Genomic DNA, 26,627 nt, shown 5'->3' on the forward strand with positions numbered 1-26,627 from the left:
GAACCTCGGCCTCCTGCATTGGGAGTGCTGAGTCTTAGCAGTGGACTACCAGGGAAGGCCATACCCACCACTTTAAAAATAACAAGCAGCTAAACTCACCTTCTAAAATATGTCTAATGTGAATAAAATTCTAGAGAGTGTTGCCAGAACGTATTAATGAAATAATGTATCTGAAAATACTGACTTCTAAACTATGAAGAATGAACCAAATGATGTTATGACTATCCAAATGTTTCATATTTTATTAATATTTTTGTTATGTAAAAGAAGAGCTAACAGGTTTTGAAGGTTTGCTATATGTCAAGTCCTACACCTTCACAAGGATTATGTCTCACAGTAAACTTCTCTGCTGAGCAGTATTGTTATTTCCATTTTATTGATGAGCAAACTGGTGACCAGAAAAATTATGAATCCCGAAGCATGAATTCGGGAAGATAGAGCCAATATTTAAATGCAGGTCCGTCTAGTGTTATGCCTGTTTGTGATCAGTGTTTTTCTATGGCCACTAAGGAAAGAGTCAGAGAGACAGTTGCAATTGGGAGAAAGACCTGAAGATGGACAGATAAATGGAGGATACATGGGCCCAAGCTCTGGAATTACTGGGTTGGGCTCACTAGCTTAGGTAACCTGCTTTAGCTGCAATTTACTTTTCACAGTCCTTCTGAAATTCTGTTTCATATACCTTGTTTTCATAATGTTTGATATGAAAATTAGTTCTTGAGTATTTGCTTGTTCTTTTTGACTCTCCCCCCGCCTTTTTTTCCCTTCCAAAATTGTCAGGAGTACCTTCTGTGGCTGGGACTGAGATGGAGAATTACTGTACTGATTAAATTGATGTGGACAGAACAAAATACCTTGTTGGAATTAAACCAAAACCTAGCCATGACTAAATGTTCCCTACTTCTATAAGCAGCAAAACAGTGGATATTTGAAGGATAGATACACTATGAAAGCTACCTCATCTAGGGAAAAAGAAAAGGAAAAAAAAGGAGACAGGGGGACTTCCCTGGTGGTATAGTGGACAAGAATGTTTCTGCCAACGCAGGAGACAGGGTTTGATCCCTGGTCTGGGAAGATTTCACATGCCTCGGAGCAACAAAATCCGGGCACCACAGCTACTGAGCCCATGCTCCAGGGCTCATTAGCTGTAATTATTGAGCCCACATGCTCTAGGGTCTAAGCACTGCAACCACTGAGCCTGTGCACCACAACTACTGAAGCCTGTGCACCCCAGAGCCCGTCCTCTGCAACAAGAGAAGCCGCTGTAATGAGAAGCCCGAACACTGCAAAGAAGAGTAGCCCCCGCTCACCCACTGCAACTAGAGAAACCCTCCACAAAGCAACAAAGATCCAGCACAGCCAATAAAATTAATCAATTAATTAAGAAACAAGGAAGCAAGCGACAAGTGGGATCATAGAGAAGGGGAAATGGAGGACTGGTAAATCAATGATGCTGGAAGTCTGGCCATCCGTTTAGGAGAGGAAAATGTTAGATCCTTATATCACTGGGTGGTTTTAAATGGCATGTAGTATGTAATTAAATCCATCTTGTCACTATTATATTATTATTTACCTAGTCCTATATCAATATCACACTTTAAGGTTTTTATACTATATTTTGATATCTTGTAGGGTAGGACTTCCCTATTGCTGTTTTTAAAAAATGCATTGGTTCCAAAACAATGCTGAAAAACATCAAAGCTGAAGGCATCATACTGCCTCATTTCAAAACATTATTACAAATTATAGTAATGAAGACAGTATAGTACACAGATCAGTGGAACAGAATAGAGAGCCCAGAAATAAACCCACATATACATGGTCAATTTATGACAAAGGAACCAAGAATATATAACGGGGAGAGGACAGTCTCTTCAATAAATGGTGTTGGGAAAACTGAACAGCCACGTGCTAAAGAATCAAACTCGAACACAATCTTACACCATACATAAAATTTAAAACAAACTGAAGACATGAACATGAGATCTGAAACCATACAATTCTAGAAAAAAAACATAGGCAGTAAGGTCTTTGACACAGGTCTCGGTGATTATTATTTGAATCTGACATCAAAAACAAAATCTGCTGCTGCTGCTGCTGCTGCTGCTAGGTCGCTTCAGTCATGTCCAACTCTGCGACCCGTAGACGGCAGCCCACCAGGTTCCCCCGTCCCTGGGATTCTCCAGGCAAGAACACTGGAGTGGGTTGTCATTTCCTTCTCCAATGCATGAAAGTGAAAAGTGAAAGGGAAGTCGCTCAGTTGTGTCCAACCCTTAGCGACCCCATGCACTGCAGCCTACCAGGCTCCTCCGCCCATGGGATTCTCCAGGCAAGAGTACTGGAGTGGGGTGCCACTGCCTTCTCCTAAAACAAAAGCTGCAAAAGCAAAAATAAATAGCTTATACACAGCAAAGGAAGCCATCAACAAAATGAAAAGGCAACTTACTAAATGGGAGAAAATAGTTGTAAATCATATATGTAATAAGGAGCTAATATCCAATATGCATAAAGAACCCATACAACTCAAAGAAATCAGACAATCTGATTTAAGAACCGGCAGGGGATCTGAACAGACATTTTTCCAAAGAAAACATACAGGAGGCCAACAGGTATATCGAAAGAGTCTCACTATCATTAGTCATCAGGGGAAAATGCAAGCCAAAACCACAGTGAGATATCACCATAATCTGTAAAAATGGTTATTATTAAAAAGACAAGAAATAACAAGTGTTAGAGAGGATGTGAAGAAAAGAGAACCTTTGTTTATTGACTTTGGGAATGTAAATTGGTACAGCCACCACGGAAAACACTGAAGGTTCCTCAAAATATTAAAAATAGAACTACCATAGGATCCAGTAATCCCATTTGAGGGTATTTATCCACAGAAAATGAAAACACTAACTTGAAAAGATATATGCACCCCATGGTCATTGCAGCTTTACAATAGCCAAGATATGAAAACAATATAAGTGTCCATTGATGGATAAACAGATAAAGAAATCATGTACATATACATACAATGGCATATTACTCAGCCATAGATGCAGAATGGAATCTTATCATTTATAACAACAGGGATGGACCCTGAGGGAATTATGCTAAGTGAAACAAGTCAGAGAAAGACGAATACCATGCAACCTCTCTCATATGTAACATCTTAAAACAAAGCAAAAATCACAAGCTTACAAATATAGAGAACTGATTGGTGGTTTCTAGAGGCAGGAGGTGGGGAGTGGGAGAATTGGTATAAATTTATTTTAAAAGAAAAAGAACAAATGGGCAAAACAGTATATATTGTATGCTACATTTGTGAAAAAATATTATTGGCTATTTTTTCACATTTTTCTCTTCCAGATGGACTTTATGAGTTGTCAAGTTTCACTTTAAAATTTCAATTGAAAGTATATCAAAGTGAAGTGAAGTCGCTCAGTCATGTCCTACTCTTTGTGACTCCATGGACTGTGTTCAGGGACTCTGTGACCCCATGAACGACCAGGCTTCTCCGTCCATGGGATTTTCCAGGCAAGAATACTGGAGTGGGTAGCCATTTCCTTCTCTGGGAGATCTTCCTGACCCAGAGATTGAACCCAGGTCTCCCGCATTATAGGCGGACGCTTTACCATCTGAGCCGCCAGGGAAGTTTAAAGTGTATCAAACTTATGGATTATTTTGTGGAATAATTGACGTTTTTACACTGTTGAGACTTTGCATCAAGGAACATGCTTTGTCTACCACTTGTTCTTTTTTGTCTTTTTGTAAATTTTGTGGTTTACTTAATTCAGGTTTTGCACGTTTTTGGAAGTTTATTCCGAGATACATAATAGTTTTTGTGACCATTGCACATGAAATTTTTTGGCCATTCTAGTCTCTCACTGGTGTACAGAACAGCTAGCTCAATTCTTTTTAAGATCTAATAATTCTTTGAATGATTTCCAAAATTTTCTGGGACGACAGAGACACTGACTGTTCAAAAGAACAAATAGTTCTTACTTCCTTTATTCATTATTAGCTAGGACCTCCAGCAAAATGTTGAATAGGACTAGTAGCAAAAAGTACTGCCTTTACTGGTCTTTCTTCTAACATTCACCATTCCAAATTATATTTGTTAAAATTTTTTGATGATATATACTCTTTATCAAGTAGAGGAGGCTTCCTTCTATTCTCGACTAGCCATATTATTACTAATGGGTATTGAATTTAACCAAACATATATTGTGAATCAGTTGAAATACAGTATCTGACTGGGCTGTGTTAATTTCTGGAGGTCTTCTTTCGGGCTCATGCAGTTGTTGCCGAAATTCAGTTCATTGTCACCTGGGGGCTGCCCTTATCTCCAAAAGGCTCCTGATGTTCTTTCCCATGTGGGCTCTTATAGGTTCTCTGTTCAGTCGCTAAGTCATGTCCAGCTCATTTCGACCCAACGAACTGCAGCACACCAGGCTTCTCCATCTATCACTATCTCCCTGAGTTTGCTCAAACTCATATCCATTGAGTCAGTGATGACATCCAACCATCTCATCCTCTGTCTCCCCCTTCTCCTCTTGCCCTCAATCTTTCCCAGCATCAGGGTCTTTTCCAGTGAGTCAGCTCTTTGCATTAGGTGGCCAAAGTATTGGAGCTTCAGCTTCAGCATCAGTCCTTCCAATGAATATTCATGATCGATTTCCTTTAGGATTGACTTTTTTGATCTCCTTGCTGTCCAAGGGACTCTCAAGAGTCTTCTCCAGCACCATGGTTTGAAAGTGTCAATTCTTTGGCAGTCAGCCTTCCTTATGATCCCTCACCATACAAGCTCTCTAAAGGCCCTCTAACAACATGGCAGCTTGCTTTTCTAAAGCCAACAGAAGGCTCTTACTCCTGATTCCTCAGATGGAGTCTTACTTTATGTAGGGTTATCATAAGAGTGATGTATTCTATTCTATAGTCTGTCTGTTCTATTTGCTGTTTATTTGCTCAATCGTGTTTGAGTCTTTGCAATCCCCTGGACTGTAGCCCACTAGGCTTGTCTGTCCATGGGATTTTCCAGGCAACAATACTGGAGTGGGTTGCCATTTCCTTCTCCAGGGGATATCTATGCCTATTTGATTCTATCAAATCATCTCAAATGATCATCTATCTCAAATTCATTTATCATCAATCTTTCTAGTGTTTTAACATATGTATGTAATAAAAACACACACACACATTTTCTTAAAGTACTGCTTTACCTACATCCCACAGGTTTGGATAATTGTTTCTTTCAATGTTGTTCATTTATAAAGAGTTTATACAAGGAGACAGGCAGAAGGAAAAGCTACTGGGAGAGGAGCTGGGTGTGGAGCCTTCTCAGCCCCATGGAGGGTTGTAGACACCTTTTTTCTGCTCTGATTACTCTTTGGTTCCTTTCTTTCCTTCCCTTTCCTACTTTTTCCAGTAGCCTCTCCCACTACTCTCTTTCTCTCCCACTTTTCAAACAGTTTTCTTCTTCCAGTTCAAGTTCAAAGAACTGATAAACTCTTCCACAAATGGCCTGCCTTCCCCCAAAGTACCTGCCTTTTAAAAGTGGATTAGGTAGAGAAAAGGTTCAAAAAAAAACTTAATGCAAACCCAGGAATAGGTGAGTGATTGTGAAATTCTAATCTGAGAGGGAAGTAATTGAGTGGGAAGGAGAGAAAGGTGGTAGAATTCTGGTGTCTCTAAGGTGTCATAACTAGGAAAACCAATCATGCTGCTTTATACACAAGGGGGATGATGGAGTTGGCCAAAAAGTTTGTTCAGGGCTTTCCATAATATGTTACAGAAAAATCCAAACAAACTTTTTGGCCAACCCCATACACACTCTTTCTCACCGAAGCTTGTCAGAGAGAGGTGCTCCGGAGAAGGTGAAAGAATGGGACCCTAGAAGAATTGCTTCTCAGTGCAGTGTAGAGATCTGGCAAGGTATGACAAATTTTCCAGTAAGCTTACCATTGGTCTTAGACAAACTCTTAAAAGAAAGAACACAACTGCCTGAACAAAATGGTTTTATTCTTTCAACAACTAGGTTGTTTCTTTGGAATATACACATCGCGGGGATGAGCAGAGAATGCTAGCCATTCTCTCCATTGTTCTAGTTTTTAATTTTACTAATTTGATCATAGACACAGAGGTAGATACAGATGTTCTGAAGACGGTGACTGCTGGGCAGAACATGGACCTCCAAAGACATCCATCTCTTAAACTCCAGAACCTGCAAAACGTACTTTGCAGGTGTAACTGAATTAAGGATGTTGACATGGGATATCATCCTGGATTATCACATTAGGACCAATGTAATCAAAAGGGCATAATAAAGGGAAAAGGGAGGCAGGGGAGTCATAGTCAGAGAAGCAGATAATACAATGAAATGATTAATTTGCTGGTTGTCAAACGCTAGAAGTGTCCAGAAGCCCAAAAAGACCAAAAAAGGAATTCTCTTCCGGAGCCTCCAGCATGAAGACACCTCTGCTGACACCTTGATTTTAGGCTCCGGAAACCCATTTCCAGCTTTCCGACTTCTGATTTCCAGAAGAGCGAGATTATAATTTGCTCTGTTTTAAGGCACTGCTGCTGCTGTGCAGTGCTCTGCTGCTGCTGCTGCTAAGTCGCTTCAGTCGTGTCCAACTCTGTGAGACCCCATAGACGGCAGCCCACCAGACTCCCCCGTCTTGGGATTCTCCAGGCAAGAACACTGGAGTGGGTTGCCATTTCCTTCTCCAATGCATGAAAGTGAAAAGTGAAAGTGAAGCTGCTCAGTCAACTCGCAGGGACCCCGTGGGATGCAGCCTACCAGGCTCCTCTGTCCATGGGATTTTCCAGGCAAGAGTACTGGAGTGGGATACCATTGCCGTCTCTAGTCATGTCCAACTCTTTGAGATCCTATGGACTATAGCCTGCCAGGCTCCTCTGTCCATGGGATTTTCTAGGCAAGAATACTGGAGTGGGTTGCCATTTCCTCCTCCAGTTTAAGGCACTATTTGACAGTAATTTGTTAGATGCGATAGGAAAATAATATAATTCCAAAAGTCATGAGTGTGGTGGCCACAGAGCAGGCATCTGGGTATAACTGCCGGTTGATAATTCTAATCTATGAAACCTAGAGTTTCTCAATATGAATACTGGATCTACCAAAGCCTAGTTTGTTCTGGGTTTCAGGATTTTTTTTCTGAAATATTCTAGGTCTCACAAATGCACAACACTACATCACAATGGAACCGGTGAAGTTTCGGAATCTGGTAAATGACCTCAGCTGGACTCACAAATTCCTTGGCCCCTGGTACTGGAATCCAGGGCCTGGAGAAGTTCCATCTGAACCTGGCCATCTCTGCCAGGATGAGCCATTCCTCCACAAATCTGCCATGCTGCTCACTTGTAATTGAGGTTTGGTCAATGAAACCTCTGGGGACTTTTCTGAGCATCTTGAGTCCCTTGTCCACGTGGGTTTAGTGACTGCCATCCTTTGGAGAACACAGAATGCCTTTGGATTATGTTCAAAGAAAGGCGTGCATGCACACTTACTCATGTCTGACTCTTTGTGACCCCATGGACTGTAGCCCTCCAGGCACCTCTATCCATGGGATTTCCCAGGCAAGAATACTGGAGTGGGTTGCCATTTCCTCCTCCAAAAGAAAGGAGTGCAGGAAGGTAAAAATCTAGATAGAGAGAGAAAGATTGAGGATGAAGAAAGGAAGCAAGGAGGGACTCTTTCTGCTGCCAATACCAGGCAAAGCCTGGTGGCAAGCTAATGACGCCCACCCAATCTTCCACCTTAATGGGCCCAGCAACGCTGCGTTCAGAGCACACTAATTAGAGAATAGAAACTGAAACAGCTATTTTTTTTAAAAATTAAATTCTTGAAGAACTTGAATCACTTTACTTTCAGATATTTATTGTATTCATTTTACTCACCTCTGCTCCTTTTCCAAACTTCTTTCTGTTCCTCTGGAAAATGGAAACCAATGCAAATACTCAGTATCATATTCTGAGCTAGGCACTGTATCAGACACTTCATATTTTTAAATGATGTGAAATCCATTAGATAATTGCTATTGCCCCAGTTCTAAGATGAAGTGAGCATAACCAGAGTGAGTGACTTTCACAAGGACTCATTTCTGGTAGAGGGGCTGACTCTCGAGGGCTCTGCTCATCTTTGTGAAGTGAAAGTTGCTCAGTTGTGTCGAACTCTTTGCAGCCCATGGACTGTAGCCTGCCAGGCTCCTCTGTCCATGGGGATTTTCCAGGGAAGAACACTGGAGTGGGTAGCTGTTCCCTCCTCCAGGGGTTCTTCCCCACCCAGGGACTGAACCCAGGACTCCAGCATTGCAGGCGGATTCTTTACCATCTGGGCCACCAGGGAAGCCCCTGTTCATTTTGGGGTTCATTTAATATTTATCTTGGCTTCTCTAGTGGCTCAGCAATAAAATATCTGCTTGCAATGCAGAAGGTTGGGTTTGATCCCTGGGTCAGGAAGATCCCCTGGAGAAGAAACTGGCAACCCACTCCAGCATTCTTGCCTGGAGAATCCCATGGACAGAGGAGCCTGGCAGGGCTACAGTCCATGGGGTTGCGAAAGTTGGACGTGACTTAGTGCCTGAACCACCACCACCCACCAATATTTACCTGACATTTGTTTAGTACCTACTTTGTACCAAGTATTGTTCAGTGAGATGCAGTGAACAAGCAGTGAACAAAGACAATAATTACTGTCCTCAAAATATATACGTTCTGTTGTGTTGGCAAGACTCTAGGTTTACTTCATTGGTTCCCTAGGATATTTAGCAATATAAATATATCATATGGCAGTCAGAGAGACGATTAATTCTGAGCAGCATCCTAGTTATACTTTCCATGGGCACCTGACTTCATCCTTAATGTGAGCCCAGAGAGAGTTTTGAGTTCACACTTCATGTTAATTTGCATATTTAACAAGAAGGGCTGGAATTATGCATTTGTGATTCAGATTTTATCTCTAGATGACTCCCAAGGGATGACAGGCAATTGTGTATTTCTCAAGTACCTCTGCCTTCTGTCCTGCTCTTTAAGGACTTGAACACTCCAGGGCCAGCAAGGCAGCTGGCCTGGACTGGATGTTCCTTAAATATTGAATCCCAGTATGTGTGTGTGATTCTCTCAGTTGTGTCCGACTCTTTGTGATCCCGTGGACTGTGTCCAGCCAGGCTCCTCTGCACATGGAATTCTCCAAGTAAGAAGACTGGAGTGGGTTGCCATTTCCTACTCCAGGGAATCTTCCTGACCCAAGGATCAAACCCAGGACTCTTGCATTGCAGGCAGATTTTTTATTGTCTGAGCCACCTGATACGGATGTATTGAATCCAAAGTCTCCTTAAACGTGGAAATTCAATAAATTCTTTCATGTGGGTAATTCCCATAGCTCCCTACACTTCTTATAACTTCTGTCTCACATTACTTTTCCATTGTGCCAGAAGTACAGTGGAATTTCCATGAAAATGAATTTTTCACTTTAAAAATATTTTTAACAGGCAGTGAATGGAATTACTACCATAATTGTTGAAACACATAGATGTGTGAGGCAAAGGAAAATGTTTTGATGTATATAGGTAGAAATATGAATTCCTGTGTTATAAAGCACTTGTAGGCATGCTTGTCTCAAAGATGGAACTCTTGGAGCAGCCTGCCACCTTCAGGATAACTTCACAATTAACACTACCAGGGAACACTGGTTTTAGCCTCTGTAAATTTCAAATACCAATTCCAGTAAAAACATTTCATGATAGTTAATGGTGGCTATGTTCCTTGTAGAACTTTTGCTATGATTACTATATGCAATAATTTAATTAGTTTTCTTTAAAGAAAACAGCCCTTTCTTTAGTTTGAGATTCTTTTAAAAATCATTACTTAACTTACTGTTTTATCATTTCATTGCTTTTAAACTTCATTTTGCTAAGGAGAGCTGAGAACCCTAAAAACCGATCTTGCAGCCACAGTCTGAAAAATGCTGTAACTTTGGAAACTCTGCTGCTTTTTAGTGGGTTCTTTATGAATAAATGACTATTTTTGAAGAATCTTAAGAGCAACACAGTAATCCTTTCAGAGGGAGAAGGAAGAGGGAGGGAGAGAGAGAGAAAGAGGAAGATTAAGAAAACATGAAACCCCTCGCGTTTTTGTTGTCTGGTTTTTTTTCCTTGGAGAAGGCAATGGCAACCCACTCCAGTACTCTTGCCTGGAAAATCCCATGGACGGAGGAGCCTGGTAGGCGGCAGTCCATTTTTTTTTCCTATTGGCTGTTCCTTTCACTAAATTACAAGGAAGTCTCCGTGGCTTAAAAAGAATAAGAAAGGTATAGAACAAAGGAGAAATAGGCTAAGGAATGACGCAATGACTCATATTTAATGGCATAGAGACACAACACAAATTAGCATTAAAAATACACAGAAGGAAAAGGAGAGCATAATGGAAATCGACAGGTCAAATGCGTTAGGAGAGCGCGATGTAAAAGATTCTGGGAAAAGAGAACAGGGCTCAGATTCAAACGCAACAGGAAAGGGGACAGGGAAATAAGTGACATTTAAACAAAAGAGCGACAGAACAAATATTCATCGAGAATGAGTAAACTTTCACTATTTTCCTTTCACAAAAGGAGGAAAGGGCTAGTTTAGAACCTTCTTTTAGCCACTAATTCCATTTTTATTGTCTTCCTCTCTCGTTGCCCCGACCTGTGAAAGGACTCAAGGTCAATTTGCTTAGACTTTGATTCTCAGCCTGCAACTTTGGGATCACGTGGGGAACCCACTCCAGTATTCTTGCCTGGAGAATCCCAGGGACGGGGGAGCCTGGTGGGCTGCCTTCTATGGGGTCGCACAGAGTCGGACACGACTGAAGCGACTTAGCAGCAGCAGCAGCAACAGCAGCAGAGGAACTTGAACCAACGCCAGGCCTCCCTCGGGAGGGATTAAATCAGAAAACCTGGGGGAAAACCCGGCAAGAAAATTGTTTTAAAGCTTCCTGCCTGACTCCACCAGGCTGTAGAGCGTAAAAACAAGGTGCGCCCAAGCCCTCAATCCCGCCCCAAATTCCGAGAAGCAGCCGCAGGTGGGAGCATGTCTCCGCCCCAGAGGGAGGTGCTTGCTCCCTTTGAGATACTCTGGGTGGAGACGCGGCGTGTGCCCTCCCGACCGCTAGGGGGCGAACTGCACGCATTTAGCTAACGTTTTGAGCTCCAGCGCGGGTCACCCGCAGATATGCGCATGCTCCGGTGTGTCCCGGAGGTCGCTCGCGCGGGTGTTTAACCACGTGTGGTGTAACTTAGGGCATCATGTTGTGAAGACATGGGGGCTGCGGTGGCTCGCGCAATCAGGAATTTCAACCTAGAGAATCGGGCGGAACGGGAAATCAGCAGAATGAAGCCTTCCCCCGCTCCCAGGCACCCCTCCACCAAAAACCTCCTGCGAGAGCAGATGAGCAGTAAGTGGTGCCGGGGCGCCTCGGGCCCCGGCGCTCGGTCTCCGGGTGTGGGTTGAGTGGTGGACCTTGGTGCAGTGGTGGGGGTGACCGGGGTCAGCTGCAGTCACCCGGGTCAGCCGAACTCGGGAAGGTGGCGCCACCGGGCTGGTGACATTGAGACAGTCTCCTTGCTCCCGCGGAGTCGGCGGCTCCGCCTACTTCGTAGACTTGGAGGTGTCGGCGTCTGCCCATGCTGACCTCGCCCTCGCCGGCTTTAACACTTTGCAGCATGATACAAGGAATCAAAATCAGAAGGAATCGTATGCAAGAGAATTCTCTAGAGGTCTTCGCAGAACAGTGGAGACCGAACTTGACCTAGCATTATGAGTTACATTTAAAACACATCCTATTGAATGTTGATTAAGCAAAAAATGAAGTGAGTGTCTTAAACAGAAAGCAACTCACAAAGATTTAGAACACGAACTTATGGTTCCTGGGGGAGGTGGGGCCGTGTAAGGGATAGTTAGGGACTTTGGGAATGTCATGTATGCGCTGCTGTATTTAAAATGGGTAACCAACAAGGACCTATTGTATAGCACATGGAATTCTGCTCAATATTACGTGCCAGCCTGGATAAGGGGATTTGGGGGAGAATGGATACAAGTATATGTATGGCTTGAGTCCCTATCCTGTTCACCTGAAAGTACCACAGTATTGTTAATCCACTATACCCCAATACAAAATAAAAATTTTAAAGTTTTTGGGGAAAAAAAGTGACTGTTTTAAGTGTTAGGATCTTATAGGAAATTTTCTTTGGGTCTACGGTTGTAACATTCTTTTTCTTTCTTTAGGCCATCCAGAAATTAAGAGAGAAATTGATAGGAAAGATGACAAATTGCTGTCATTACTAAAAGACGTGTATGTTGATTCCCAAGATCCCGTGTCCTCTTTGCAGGTAATGTGTGTTTTCACTAAGTAAATATATAATATAACTCCTTCGAGCTCCGGGAGAATCACGTAGAGAAGTGTGGCAAATAGTAAAAGAGAGTGAAGGCTCTGGAAATGTAAAAGTGTCAGTGTGCTTCTGAACCAGAATGCAGAGCTTTGGTAAAGTTGAAGCACAGAGGTCTAAGCAAGACACAGATGCCTCTGTTCATTGGATATTTACTGAAATCTAAAAGACTTGTGAAAAAATAAGTAACAGAGTTGTGAAAGTATTAGTTGAATGCACCTCTGTTATTTCAGAATTTATAGGATTTGGTAGGGAACTTCTACCAAATGACAATTGGTCACTTGAATGACATTTGACACCAAGAGAGAGCTTTAATACTATTTTCCTTCAGTGGTTTGAGGTATGTTCTGATATCAGAACATTTTTTAGTGTTGGTGGGCTTTTTGTTTGTTTGTTTTTTAAGAAAATATTCAGATAGGATTTATAAAAATACGGAGATCGCAGAATAAACTAGGAGTGGGAACCTGTATGTAAATATCAGGCACAAGTGCTCTGTGTACAGTGATGAACACAGCAGTTCTAGTCCTTGCTCTCACAGTGCTTGTAGTGTTGTGAGGGACACAGGCATGAAACAAATGAGCAGCCTCAGGTACATAATTGAGGGAGGTACATATCAGAGGGAGCTGTTTGAGACAGAAGGACCAGGGATGGTTTCTGAGGAAGTGGCCTAAACAACGGCTGGGTGTTAGCCAGATGAGTTCATGGGGGCAGGAAGCGTCTAAGCAGGGAGAAGAGTTTGATTAAAGGAGAGGGAAGTGCCAGTGGCCATTCCCTTTTCAGTCTAAAATTCTCCAATGTCTTTCTCTGTAGATAGGCAATAAACTGCACAGATATGTTAATAGTTATTAGTATAATTTTAAGTAGGGAAGAGAAAACACATGTAAAATAAGGTTTGTAACTTGTTACAACAACAGTTACAGGATTCGGTTATCAGATGTTCACACACACACACACACACAGGCAAATATATAGGGGTTGATGTTTGTGTTCTTTATATTATCTTTAGACAGGTGTTGGATAATACTTCGGTATTGTTTCTCTCACATGTACTTATTCATTCTAAAATTAACTCTTGGGGAACAAAAACCATCTAATACTTCTTATGTATAAAATATAGAAATGTAAATATAATACTTAGGAGATACACAGTGGTGTTAAAATTTCTTGGGGTATTAGGAAAAAATCTGAAAAGACTCATGGGCAAGTGATAGTAAAGAAAAGGTTGAAGTGCCTATTTATGTTTGTCTCTTTTTCTTTTGGGCAGTTCATAATTTTCTTAATGATTTGTGATGTCTTTAGACATCAGTGATGCTGTGGCTATCATATGTCAAATAATTTATTTTTGTCTGACTTTTTATCTATTGCTATTCAAAATTTTGTGGAATATATTAGCCTTTTTGTCTTTCATTGTATGGACTCAGTCTAACATAAAGACAGTCTTCTATATTTTCTCAGTACTTTTATGATTATATATTTTATGTTAAAATCTTTGTTTGGCATTGAATGAAGTTTTTGGTGAAGGAGAACTTTTCAACTGGATGGTCAGTTGTCTAAATATATTTATTTATTTATTACTGGTTATTGAATAACCCAGTCCTTTTCCCACTCATTTAAAATGCTAATACATACACTTAAAAGTCTTAATGGATTCATCAGTTCTATTTATTTTTCTATGTCTACACTAGAATTATACTATTTTAATTAATAAAACTTTGTAAAGTATCTTGATACCTGTTATGATCATCTTTCTTTCTTTTCAGAAGTTCTTTGGCTCTTGCCACACATTTTTTACCCATATGAACAGGTTCTTGAAAAGTCCTATTTTGATTTTGAGTGTAATTGAATTGGAATTTATAGATTAATTGAGGAGAATTAACATTTTTGTTTTATTGAGTCTTTGAAGGGTAGAGGGAAGATTATTACTATGGGATCTCTTTTCTCCCTAAGTTTTTTTTTTTAAATTTTTATTTTTACTTTATTTTACTTTACAATACTGTATTGGTTTTGCCATACATTGAGATGAATCCACCATGGGTGTACATGCGATCCCAAACATGAACCCCCCTCCCACCTCCTTCCCCACAACATCCCTCTGGGTCATCCCTGTGCACCAGCCCCAAGCATGCTGTATCCTGCATCGGACATAGACTGGTGATTCGATTCTTACATGATAGTATACATATGCCTAAGTTTTTAACTATTTATTGCTAATATGTCACACAAAAAAGTGATTTTTGTATTGCAGGTACCTGCTTTGCTAGGTTATTATTTCTCTTTGTTTTTCAGTTGATTCTTTTATATTTTTCTAAAGATATTCTCATACCATTGGAATGGAATTACAATTTTCTCTCTTTCTAGTGTTTATACTTAATTCTCCTCTTACTATGTCTATTATTCTGTCCTGTTCTTTCCTTGCATAGGGTGCCTGTAATTAATTAAAATAAAGTGATTTGGTCTGATTGAAAAATACTTTTATCACAGGATGTTTTAATTTGCTAAGAGTTTTTAATTTGCTAAGAGTTTTTTTAATTTGCTAAGAGTTTTTTTTTAATTGAAAGAGGATGTTGAATTTATCAGATTTTTCAGTGTCATAATATTAATTTTAGTATTTAATATTAATCAGAAGGGATTAAAAAAGTATATATTATGTGGTAGGAAGATACAGAACTAGGAAGATAAGGGAGTTTTGGGTTTTTGGAAAGCGAAGAAGTTGTTAGGAGTGTTTCAGGCCAGAGTTACAATATGAAGGTAAGAGAGTGTGTGGTGCCTTTAGAGTTCAATATAGTTAGGAGCTGGTGGCTGAGTGGTAAAGAATCTGTCAGTGCAGGAGCTGCAGGAGACTTGGGTTTGTTACCTGGGTGGGGAAGATCCCCTGGAGGAAGGAGGCAGTGGCAACCCACTCCAGTATTCTTGCCTGGGAAGTCCCATGGATAGAGGAGCCTGGTGGGGTTGCACAGAGTTGGACACAACTAAGCCACTGAGAATGCACACACCCACAGTTAGAAGAAAGTATGAGGGATGAATCTGGGTCGATGAAATGGGGTGGGGTGGAAAGTTACTAGGGGCCAGATCATGAAGGTCGTATTTGTCTTGCTAAGGAATTTGAGTTTTATCCTGAGGGCAGTTGGAAGTCATTGAAGAGTTTCCTGTGGATGAGTGACTTCAGATTTGCTTCATTCTGAGGGCAGTTTTGAGGGTGGGCTGGGAGGGAAAGGCATTTTATCCAGTTAAGAGGAGACCAGGCTTTTGCAGTAGTTCCTGTAAGAGACATTGGCTTGGACAAGGGTAATTAGTGACTGGGAGAGAAGTGAACAGGTTTGAGAGGGACTTAGAAGCATGAGCAGGATTTGGTCATTGATTGGTCGTAATGACTAAGGAGAGGGAAATGTCAAATATAACATAAGAGAAACTGTGAGTTTTGAAGTGGGCTATGGGAGGTGTGTGGAATTGGTCCCTGAGCTAGAGAATATGGGGACAAAATTGTATTTTCAGAGAAAAGGGACAAGTTCAGCTTTAGACAAGTTGATCTTTGAGGTACTTATAGGTTATCAAGTAAAAATGTAGTTAGTCATTTGGGAAATGGGATCTGAAAGTCAGGAGAAAGGTCAAGGTTTGAGACCATATTTGAGAGCCATTGATGTGTGGATAATAATAATAAGGGGGTGGTGGGATTGCTTTGGGGGGAATGTGTAGAGTGAGAAGAGGGCCTGGGCCAGAACTTGGGGGCATGCTAACATTTACAGGGTAGCTGAAGTGAAATAGACCACAAGGAGGGAACCACTGCAGAGACAGATGGAACACTAGGAGAGGTGGTATGGAAACCAAAGAAAAAAGAGTTGTGCGTATGTGGGAGTGGTCAGCAGTGTTTGCTTAAAAAATATCCTCTGGATTAAGATGTAATCCTCTGGATTTGAGATCACAAGTACTATTTTTTAAAGCTGAACTGAAAAGAAGGAAACTGGTCATAAAAGAAGAGTTGCTGCTGGTCATAAAAGAAGAGTGTTTGTAAAAGTTGGTGACTAGGGCACTTTCTTTTTCTTTAATTTATTTATGCACCAGCCAGGGCACTTTCATATTTTTACCAAAAAGCAGTAGTAGCAGGGCACGTTTGAAAGGAAAAGTAAAGGGGCAGGGGGCTGTAGTTGATGTAGCTGATAGAGGAATGAAATACAGAGCACAAACCTGAGGATTAAGCTTGGTTCGGACAGGTGGAAAGATGGGTGTGGATAGGTGGTTTTATTTATATTTGTTGAGGTCTTGGAGGCATTATTTCATTTCCTCTGAAGAGGCAAGATCTCTAGCAACATTTGAATTCACTCAAGGTGTTTGGAGGCACATAATATAAATCTGATGCTGTAAAGAGCAATATTGCATAGGAACCTATGCATAGGAATGTTAGGCCCATGAATCAAGACAAATTGGAAGCGATCAAACAGGAGATGGCAAGAGTGAACGTCAACATTTTAGGAATCAGTGAACTAAAATGGACTGGAATGGGTGAATTTTAACTCAGATGATCATTATATCTCCTACTGTGGGCAAGAATCCCTTAGAAGAAATGGAGTGGCCATCATAGTCAACAAAAGAGTCTGAAATGCAGTACTTGGATGCAATCTCAAAACGACAGAATGATCTCTGTTCATTTCCAAGGCAGACCTTCAATATCACTGTAATCCAAGTCTATGTCCCGACCAGTAGCGCTGAAGGAGCTGATGTTGAACGGTTCTATGAAGACCTACAAGACCTTCTAGAATTAACACCAAAAAAGGATGTCCTCTTCATCATAGGGGACTGGAATGCAAAAGTAGGAACTCATGAAATACCTGGAGTAATAGGCATATTTGGCCTTGGAGTACAGAATGAAGCAGGGCAAAGGCTCATAGAGTTCTGCCAAGAGAATGTACTGGTCGTAACAAACACCCTCTTCCAACAACGCAAGAGAAGACTCTACACATGGACATCACCAGATGGTCAACACCAAAATCAGATTGATTATATTCTTTGCAGCCAAAGATGGAGAAGCTCTATACAGTTAGCAAAAACAAGACTGGGAGCTGACTGTGGTTCAGATCATGAACTCCTTATTACCAAATTCACACTTAAATGGAAGGAAGTAGGGAAAATCACTAGACCATTCAGGTATGACCTCAATCAACTCCCTAATGATTATACAGTGAAAATGAGAAGTAGATTTAAGGGACTAGATCTGATAGAGTGCCTGATGAACTATGGAGAGAGGTTCGTGATATTGTACAGGATACAGGGATCAAGACCATCCCCATGGAAAAGAAATGCAAAAAAGCAAAATGGCTGTCTGAGGAGGCCTTACAAATAGCTGAGAAAAGAAGAGAAGCCAAAAGCAAAGCAGAAAAGGAAAGATATACCCATTTGAATGTAGAGTTCCAAAGAATAGCAAGGAGAGATAAGAAAGACTTCCTCAGTAAAAGTGAAGTCGCTCAGTCATGTCCAACTGTTTGCCACCCCATGCACTGTAGGCCACCAGAAAATAGAGGAAAACTATAGAGTGGGAAAGACTAGAGATCTCTGCAAGAAAATTAGAGTTACGAAGGGAACATCTCAGGCAAAGATGGGCTCGATAAAGGACAGAAATGGTACGGACCTAATAGAAGCAGAAGATATTAAGAAGAGGTGGGAAGAATACACAGAAGACTTGTACAAAAAAGATCTTCACGACCTGGATAATCACTATGGTGTGATCACTCCCCTACAGCCAGACATCCTGGAATGTGAAGTCAAGTGGGCATTAGGAAGCATCACTATGAACAAAGCTAGTGGAGGTGATGGAATTCTAGTTGAGCTATTTCAGATCCTAAAAGATGCTATGAAAGTGTTGCATTCAATATGCCAGCTAATTTTGGAAAACTCAGCAGTGGCCATAGGACTGGAAAAGGTCAGTTTTCATTCCAATCCCAAAGAAAGGCAATGCCAAAGAATGCTCAAACTACCACGCAGTTGCACTCATCTCACATGCTAGTAAAGTAATGCTCAAAATTCTCCAAGCCAAGCTTCAACAATACGTGAACCATGTACTTCCAGATGTTCAAGCTGGTTTTAGAAAAGGCAGAGGAACCAGAGATCAAATTCCCAACATCTGCTGGATCATCAAAAAAGCAAGAGAGTTCCAGACAAACATCTATTTCTGCTTTATTGACTATGCCAAAGGCTTTGACTGTGTGGATCACAATAAACTGGAAAGTTCTGAAGGAGATGGGAATACCAGACCACCTGACCTGCCTCTTGAGAAAACCTGTATGCAGGTCAGGAAGCCACAGTTAGAACTGGGCTTGAAACTGCAGACTGGTTCCAAATAGGAAAAGGAGTACATCAAGGCTGTATATTGTCACCCTGCTTATTTAACTTATATGCAGAGTACATAATGAGAAACACTGGGCTGGAAGAAGCACAAGCTGGAATCAAGATTGCTGGGAGAAATATCAATAACCTCAGATATGCAGATGGTACCACCCTTATGGCAGAAAGTGAAGAACTAAAGAGCCTCTTAATGAAAGGGAAAGAGAAGAGTGAAAAAGTTGGCTTAACGCTCAACATTCAGAAAATTAAGATCATGGCATCTGGTCCCATCACTTCATGGGAAATAGATGGAGAAATGTGGAAACAGTGGTAGACTATTTTGGGGGTTCCAAAATAATTTCAGATGGTGACTGCAGTCATGAAATTAAAAGACGTTTACTCCTCGGAAGAAAAGTTATGACCTTCCTAGACAGCATGTTAAAAAGCAGAGACATTACTTTGCCAACGAAGGTCCATGTAGTCAAGGATATGGTTTTTCCAGTAGTCGTGTATGGATGTGAGAGTCGGACTATAAAGAAAGCTGAGTGGGGAAGAATTGATGCTTTTGAACTGTGGTGTTGGAGAAGACTCTTGAGAGTTCCTTGGACTGTAAGGAGATCATTCCTGAATATTCACTGGAAAGAGTGATGTTGAAGCTGAAGCTCCGGTACTTTGGCCACCTGATGCGAAGAGTTGACTCTCTGGAAAAGACCCTGATGGCTGGTAAAGATTGAAGGCAGGGGGAGACAGGGATGACTGAGGATGAGATGGTTGGATGGCATCACCGATTCAATGAACATGAGTTTGAGTAAACTCCGGGAGGTGGTGACGGACAGGGAGGCTTAGCATGCTGCAGTCCATGGAGTTGCAGAGTTGGACACGACTGAGCGATTGAACTGAATATGAATACAAAACTAGGAAAAAGAATGAAGATTGTCAGGTAAGCTGTTAGAGCAGCATCAGGATTCTGCCCTTCTAAAGCAGTTTATTTTTTCCAACCAACTTGTTATTCTTTTAATATATATGAAATAATGTGAGTGGATGGTATCTATTTGATTGATTTCTACCTAATGATTGAACTATGGTTGTGAAATGGTGATACGGCAAAAGCGCCATGAAACTAAGACTCATCATAAAGAGAAAATGTAGTTTGGAGAAGCATGGGTAATATTTGTTTGAAGAAGAAAAATAGAGATTCAAGGCACGAAAGTAGATGTCAAATCTTTGCGCTCATCCTAAACGCCTGTTTTTTGGTTTTTGTCTTTTTTACTAGGGAAAGGATGCCGCAACACGTCAGAAGCCTAAGGAGTTCAGGTTGGCGAAAGACCATCAGTTTGACATGATGAACGTTAAGAACATTCCCAAAGGCAAAATTTCCATTGTAGAGGCATTGACACTTCTCAATAATCATAAACTTTATCCAGACACATGGACTGCTAAGAAAATAGCTGAAGAATACCATCTAGAACAGCAAGATGTAAATTCCCTTCTCAAATATTTTGTGACTTTTGAAGTCAAAATCTTCCCCCCTGAAGGCAAGAAAGCAATAGAATCAAAATGAAGAGAATCTTGACAGGACTTTTCCTGTCCTCATCCCCATGTCTTGTTTATTTTCTTCATTTGTAGCATGTTAAATTATATAAATTACCAATTGTGTTGAGCTACCTCCTTGTGAGAGCTTGCTATTTATGAACTCTTTTGAATTTTCAGGATGGCTGATAGGATTGACTTTTCTCTCTTTTAAATTTTGGTTTAGTTTGTAATATCAGCATGACTAATCAGCACATGTATAAATTTACTGTAAATAAAAGTTACTGTATCTTAAGCAAATCAATCATCAGCTTTTAAATTGGTCATGTAACCTCTTGGGAAATATCCTGAATCCTTTGTTTAACATTCAGAGCTTCATCTTCCAGTGTAGGTGGCTGGTTTATTCTTCCTGTGAAATAGTGAAAGGAAGAGTTTTCCTGACTTTTAAGACTGTGAATTTTTTTTTGTTGAGGAAAGGGACGCTTCACATTGAAGTCCAATAACGGTGTTTCCTGAGTAATGGCAGACAGGAGACTGGATACAAAACAGTAGAAAATATATTTTTATTACTGTTCCAGGGAAAAAGAACTAGTGGAGCCTTACTTCGTTTTGAATGAATTTTACATATAAAATAACTTTTTAAAAATACAAGCAAGAATTGGTGTTTATAAAATTTTGTCAGCCTGTGCTTTGACAACTAAACAGGTAAGTCCAAAAGCTTTCAGAGAGGCAGGCAGTAGAAACTCTGAAAAAAAAAAAAAAAGTTTTCTGTGGACTTAATGTATAAGTACAAGATAATTTTAAAGCATAGTTAAAGAACATGGTAAATTGAATTTGGTGATCAAATACATGTGTTTTTTTTTTTTCCGATTTAAATACTGGCTGAAAAAAGAGAGAAAAAATTACAAGTAGAAATAAAACGTGTGATCACTGGAAAAGACTTGGAAAATTGCTGTCTCAATCATTTAACAAACTTAGGAGCACAGCGTGAGTCAGTACTAGGGTCTTCAGCAAGATTGTGTAAGTTTGGCTCTGTCATATTACTACCTCTGGGAGTTTAGGTAGATTGCATAACCTCTTTGAGATTGTTTCCTCTGTAAAATGAATATAATGCTGCTTTATTAAGTCAAAAGGTTACTGCGAAGATGCATAATAACTACAAAGGATGGAACAAATTCGACTTGAATTTTTGCAGTTGAGATGAGAAGCCTGAGGAAGTTTCCTGACCTATTTAAGATTATTCTGTAGTTTATGACATAGTCAGGCCCAGAATTTAGGATTTTAAAGTCCTAGTGGTATATTTTTTCTGTAAGCTGTGGGAATACTCAGAATGTGGTAAGAAAAATTTCAAGTTATCAGTGTTTTTCTGAGGGAAGACCGGCATCCCCTTCTTCCCAGGGATTTCCCCTGGAAATAATACGGAAGGTGCTGAGGAATTAAGCATGATGATGGAATGAGGCCTTTGTAATGCTGAGAAGAGAAAAACCGATGGAGATGGGAGAATTTTAAGCTGTGTTTAGATGCAGTTTCATTATGTGAATAAACTATAACTAGACCATATTTGTTTCAAAACTTTTTTTAAAGAAAACAAGAATTCTGTCTATAAAATTGTGTTTTAAAACTCTGGTAAATCATCAAAACTGTTTTTCTATACCAAATAAAGGTCAATACCTGTACTTCAATCATGGTAATGCTATTTCTGAGCCATCTTCACTATTCAGATCTACACTGTGGATAGGTAGCTGTAAATATGGCTGTGGTTATGTAGTGTCGCATGATAAAGTCCTTCCCATATCATTGATTAGCCTATTACTGCTTTGTATTATGTGTAGGAGAGGGTTGGGTGGTAGTGGTGTCACAGATGGCATGGAGTTGAGATTCAGAAAATCTGGATGGAGATCTCAGCATCACCTCTAGCCACGTGATGTTGGCAGTGTCCTCAATTGTAAAACAGGTAATAATTGCTAGCATCTTCAAAGCAATTACTGTACTAGGCATTGATCTAGGTGCTTTACATGTATTAACTTGCTTAATATTTACCATTGGTAGGAGGATAAGTACTGTTACTATATTTTACAAGGAAAATTGAAGTACAGGGATCTATAAAAGATGGCCTAACAAATGTTGGAACCCAGATTAAATTCTAATAAGTTATTTTCAAAACCTTGTGCCCCTGACCGCAGCACTACCTTCGTTGTTTCTCTGTGGGATTATAAAAATTAAGTGTGATGGCATGCAAGGTGCCTGGGCTGTGTGAAGCCAGGACTACTCAGTGCCCTGAGTATGAGAATCTTCTCTGGACCTCTGGAAAAATACACATCTGGGCCTTCTCTGCTGTGGTAGACTGCTTTAGTAAGGCTAAGCGACTTTGTTGATGAGCTCTGGATCAGGGATGTTTTAAAAATCCTTAATGACCAGTGTGCTGCACTGACGATCTGTGCATTTTAAATATCAACATTGTCTGGGTCTAAAATTTCCTATGAAAGAAGAAAAGGGATAGGAGGGTAATTTTATTGGGCATGAAAAAGGAAGAAGGGAGTAATTCCTGGAGGTTTGTGGTTAGCAGGGTTAGGGGAAGACACAGGGAGCTCAATCATTGGATGAACAGAACTGGGATTCAGGAAGCTGATACAGAAAAGCTGCCCAGCTGGGCGGATTTGGCAAAGTTCTGCCATAAACAGGGTCACCGTATAATTTGTTGCTCAAACTGAGACCCTCGAGAGTGAAGAGGGCACCAGTTACATTAGGACAATAGGCATAAACTGGAACGTCTTGGACAAGCTAGGAGATACAGTGAAAAGGCATGAATGGAGAGCTTGGCCGCCTGTGATCTGGCTGCAATCCGTTTAGCTCCACATGGTCAACATTTAGTACCTCACCATTAGCCAATCAGGAGTGGCTCCTGTCTGTGCCAGAAGGCTTTTCTTGGTCCCAACTAATGCTTATGCACGGATATCCCCTCCTCCATATCTACCCCGTGCTCTAAAACACCCATAATCCCAAGGAAAGTGGGGTGGGTGGGGCCCTGGAGGTTTAGGTTAGTATGATGACGCTTCTGTACTCATCCCTACAGAGACTGAACTGAAGTGGCACAAAGCGCCCTGAATTGAGGCTGAGCTTAAAGACGGCTTATTGGGTACAAGCTGAAAATATATAAGAAATGAACACAAAGGATTAAAATGATTTTATTCACCTCAAATAGCCATCACTCATTATATAGCTCATCACTTTAAAGCTACTCTAGCTTACTTGTCTTGACAGACCATTAAATCTTTTGAGAGGACTATCCATTTGTTGATGTGGCTACTCCATTTCTTCTGCTTTAGGAATTTTATAATAGAACTGAGTTACTTGTTAGGAGAAATGGTGAAATAACAGAAGCTCTTAGATCTAAGTCCATATGTAAAAACTCAAAGCTTTACCTTCAGCGCATTTCGGTGACTAATTCTGTGGCTTTTCTCTGCTGTTGTCTGCACTCCGACAGAACTGTGATTTGGGAAGAACTGTAGGAGTTAGAAGAACAGAATCCTGAGCAGAGAAGAGGTTCTATAAGTTTTAATGTATTAATGTTGTGAACTACATAGCAGGTAACATCCAAATTGATTCTTCCTTACTTCCTGTGAGGAAAAAGGCAATGGGTAGGTTACTATAAAGATGAATAATTTGGAGATAAGAATTCAGTCAAAATGAGATAAGCTAGTACTTGGATGTTGAGAAGTAATTCCTGAGATGAGAGGAAATAGCAGTGTGGTCTTGAGGAGCAGAAAGATTTCTTGGTTATTTGAGAGAATATAACCTTTGGAAAGGTGCATTTTTAAAGAAGAGAGCTGCAACAAGGCCACGTGAATGACAATGAACTCTGCTTCTGGTTCCAAGGAAAATAAAAGTATTTATGCATAGGATTGGTTACTGACATTCACATCTGGAAGCAGTGGGGCTACTAAGGGAAAAAATAAGTAGTATTTGATTCATTTGTAAAATAAGCCTCAGGCCTTTTTCTTTTCTTCAAAAGAATAAGTAATGATTATTTAATACATGTATGTTTTGTCATAAAAATTCCACTTAGAATGATTTTGAGCAAATTTGCTATTTTAGTATACTTTATGTATGGGAAATATTATAGCCAGATTTTTCTTTAAATGCCTTCCTGCATTTCTAGGAAGGTATAATAATGCAAATAATAATTTAAATGAAATGTGTAATGAAGATTATTTTATTTTGTAAATATAGTTTCAATTTTCAGTGATGCTTATTACACAATAGTATGTTTTTCTGCAAGATTTAAGTTGTAGTTCCCTTTTACCTTGCTTTTTTCAATATATGGCATATGGTTCATGTAAATTTTTATGAATTGGTGAGTATGTAAACAGAAGCTGCTTTTTAATTATTCAATTAAGAAACAGTACAAATGGGCTATATTTGTACTGTGTTACTATATATTACTTAAATTTAATATTACCTTATATTTAATATTATTTTATTTATTTTAATATCAAATTTAATATTACTTCTATATTACTTAAATTACTATTACTATGGGGAAACTTCTGCATAGAATATTCAACTCTTATGAACTCTGTGCTTCAGGCTATTATCTATTTGTTATACAATCATTTCTATTTCAGCCTTCCTGTCCCTAGTGTTGGTCCACAGTGATGCTTTTGGTTCAGATAAGGTACTTAGAAATGAAAAAACACTTATATCACAATGTCACCAAAGCAAATGAACACCTTTTCTTCTCTTTGGTTATTCTTGTTGCATCTTTTCCTTTTGTTGCTGACCATGGTGCTTCAGGAGGAATAACAAAAGGTAAGATAAAAGATTTTAAGGGATTCTAAAGCCTTTAAAACAGCATCCTTAATGAGGTCTTTATTAAATATTTAGGTTGCACATTCTATTTTTTAAAGGACCCACTTTTAGGTAGGTCAAATGGGTGACCCACTTCTGAATGTAGATATAAGATTAATAGCATGATTTTTTAAAAAAACTTTGCTTGCTCAAGTAATTTATTAAGGCGAGAGAAGACAAACATTTCACCTTTGCTTCATAGAGTTGAATAGAGAAGTGGCTTTTCATATCATTTCCTCAAATCAGTAATATTGCTGATTATTTATTTGTTTATTCATCACCACAAATATTTAGTTTTCTATTTAACTGTGTGCCAGGCACTGTTCGAGAAGCTAGGAACACAGGGAAGATAACCTCATGGAGCTTACGGTTTTACGATGTTAGCTGCTCTTTCAGTTATCTATAGCTCTACAACAAATCATCTCAAAATCTAGCAGCGTAGGGACTTCCGTCACGGTCCAGTGGCTGAGACTCCAGGCTCCCAGTGCAGGGGGCCTGAGTTCAATACCTGGTCAGGGAACTAGATTCTGTATGCCACAACTAAGAGTTCATATGCCAGAACTAAAGATTCCACATTCCTCAATGAATATTCCATGTGCCGCAACCAAGACCTAGCACAGGCAAATAAATGACTATATTAAAAAACTAACAGCTTAAAAAAAACCAAACAATTGCTTATTATCTTCCAGGGTTTTGCAGATTGTTGGAGCTCAGCTGGGCAGTTGTCCCTTGTGATCTCTCGTGTAATTACAGTGGGAACTGGTGTCATCTGAAGGCTGACCTGGGTGAAACGTCCAAGGTGGCCCACACACAGGGCAGGCAGCTGCTGCTGCTTGTTGACTGAGAATTCAGCTAAGACTGGATCAACACATCTGTAGGCAAGCTCTCTCTGTGGCATGGGCTTCTTATAGCATGGTGACTGACTGGGTTCCAAAAGCAAATATTACAGCACAAAGAAAGAATTGTCAGAAACTGTCAGAGCATCACTTCTTTTGTCAGTGCAGTCACAGAGCATGGGTAGGAAGCATGGGTAAGGTTTCAGGGGTAGGGAGCACTGGCCATACCTCCCAATGGGAGAGTGTCAAAGAATTTGTTGTCATCTTTGCCCTTTGCAGTGCATCATATCTGGAAGTGCATACTGTCAGTCTGTCATTTGGATGATGTTAACTTTGACAGCTTGGTTAAGGTGGGATCTGCCATATTTTGTCTGTAAAATTACTATTTTTTCCCTTGTAATTAATAAGTTATTGATTAGGAAAGGGAATGAGAGCTACTTGAAGTATTCTCTATTTTGATCTGGGTGGACATTGCATTAGTATATACCTATGTACAAAAACATGAAGGTCAAGCCATTCATTTCAAAATAAAGCATTTTACATACTTCAGTGTAATATGCTTAATATTTCAGTAAAAACAAAAAGTCTTAAATCTTCATCTATATATGTTGCCTGGTTGTACTTTGGTTGATTTGACAATGATTTCACTAGTCTCCCATACAAAGACCCAA

General features: G+C 40.1%; 1 protein-coding gene across 1 annotated transcript; it reads left to right on the forward strand.

The window, feature by feature from the left end:
• Positions 1–11,229: 11,229 nt before the first annotated feature.
• Positions 11,230–21,954, forward strand: NDUFAF4 (NADH:ubiquinone oxidoreductase complex assembly factor 4). Its single transcript, XM_004011260.6, has 3 exons — positions 11,230–11,439; positions 12,270–12,373; positions 20,016–21,954. Exons 1-3 carry the CDS (start codon positions 11,304–11,306, stop codon positions 20,301–20,303), a joined length of 528 nt encoding a protein of 175 aa, XP_004011309.1. The 5' UTR covers positions 11,230–11,303; the 3' UTR covers positions 20,304–21,954.
• Positions 21,955–26,627: the final 4,673 nt, after the last annotated feature.

The sequence above is a fragment of the Ovis aries genome, chromosome 8, assembly GCF_016772045.2.
Source record: "Ovis aries strain OAR_USU_Benz2616 breed Rambouillet chromosome 8, ARS-UI_Ramb_v3.0, whole genome shotgun sequence".
Taxonomy (NCBI): domain Eukaryota; kingdom Metazoa; phylum Chordata; class Mammalia; order Artiodactyla; family Bovidae; genus Ovis; species Ovis aries.

What these genes read in the sequence shown, in the direction of transcription:
- NDUFAF4 (XM_004011260.6), top strand. Translation starts at nt 11,304, where the DNA reads ATGGGGGCTGCGGTGGCTCGCGCAATCAGGAATTTCAACCTAGAGAAT. An exon ending in CCTGCGAGAGCAGATGAGCA is followed by an intron (nt 11,440 to 12,269) that starts GTAAGTGGTGCC and finishes TTCTTTCTTTAG; the next exon opens with GCCATCCAGAAATTAAGAGA. An exon ending in ATCCCGTGTCCTCTTTGCAG is followed by an intron (nt 12,374 to 20,015) that starts GTAATGTGTGTT and finishes CTTTTTTACTAG; the next exon opens with GGAAAGGATGCCGCAACACG.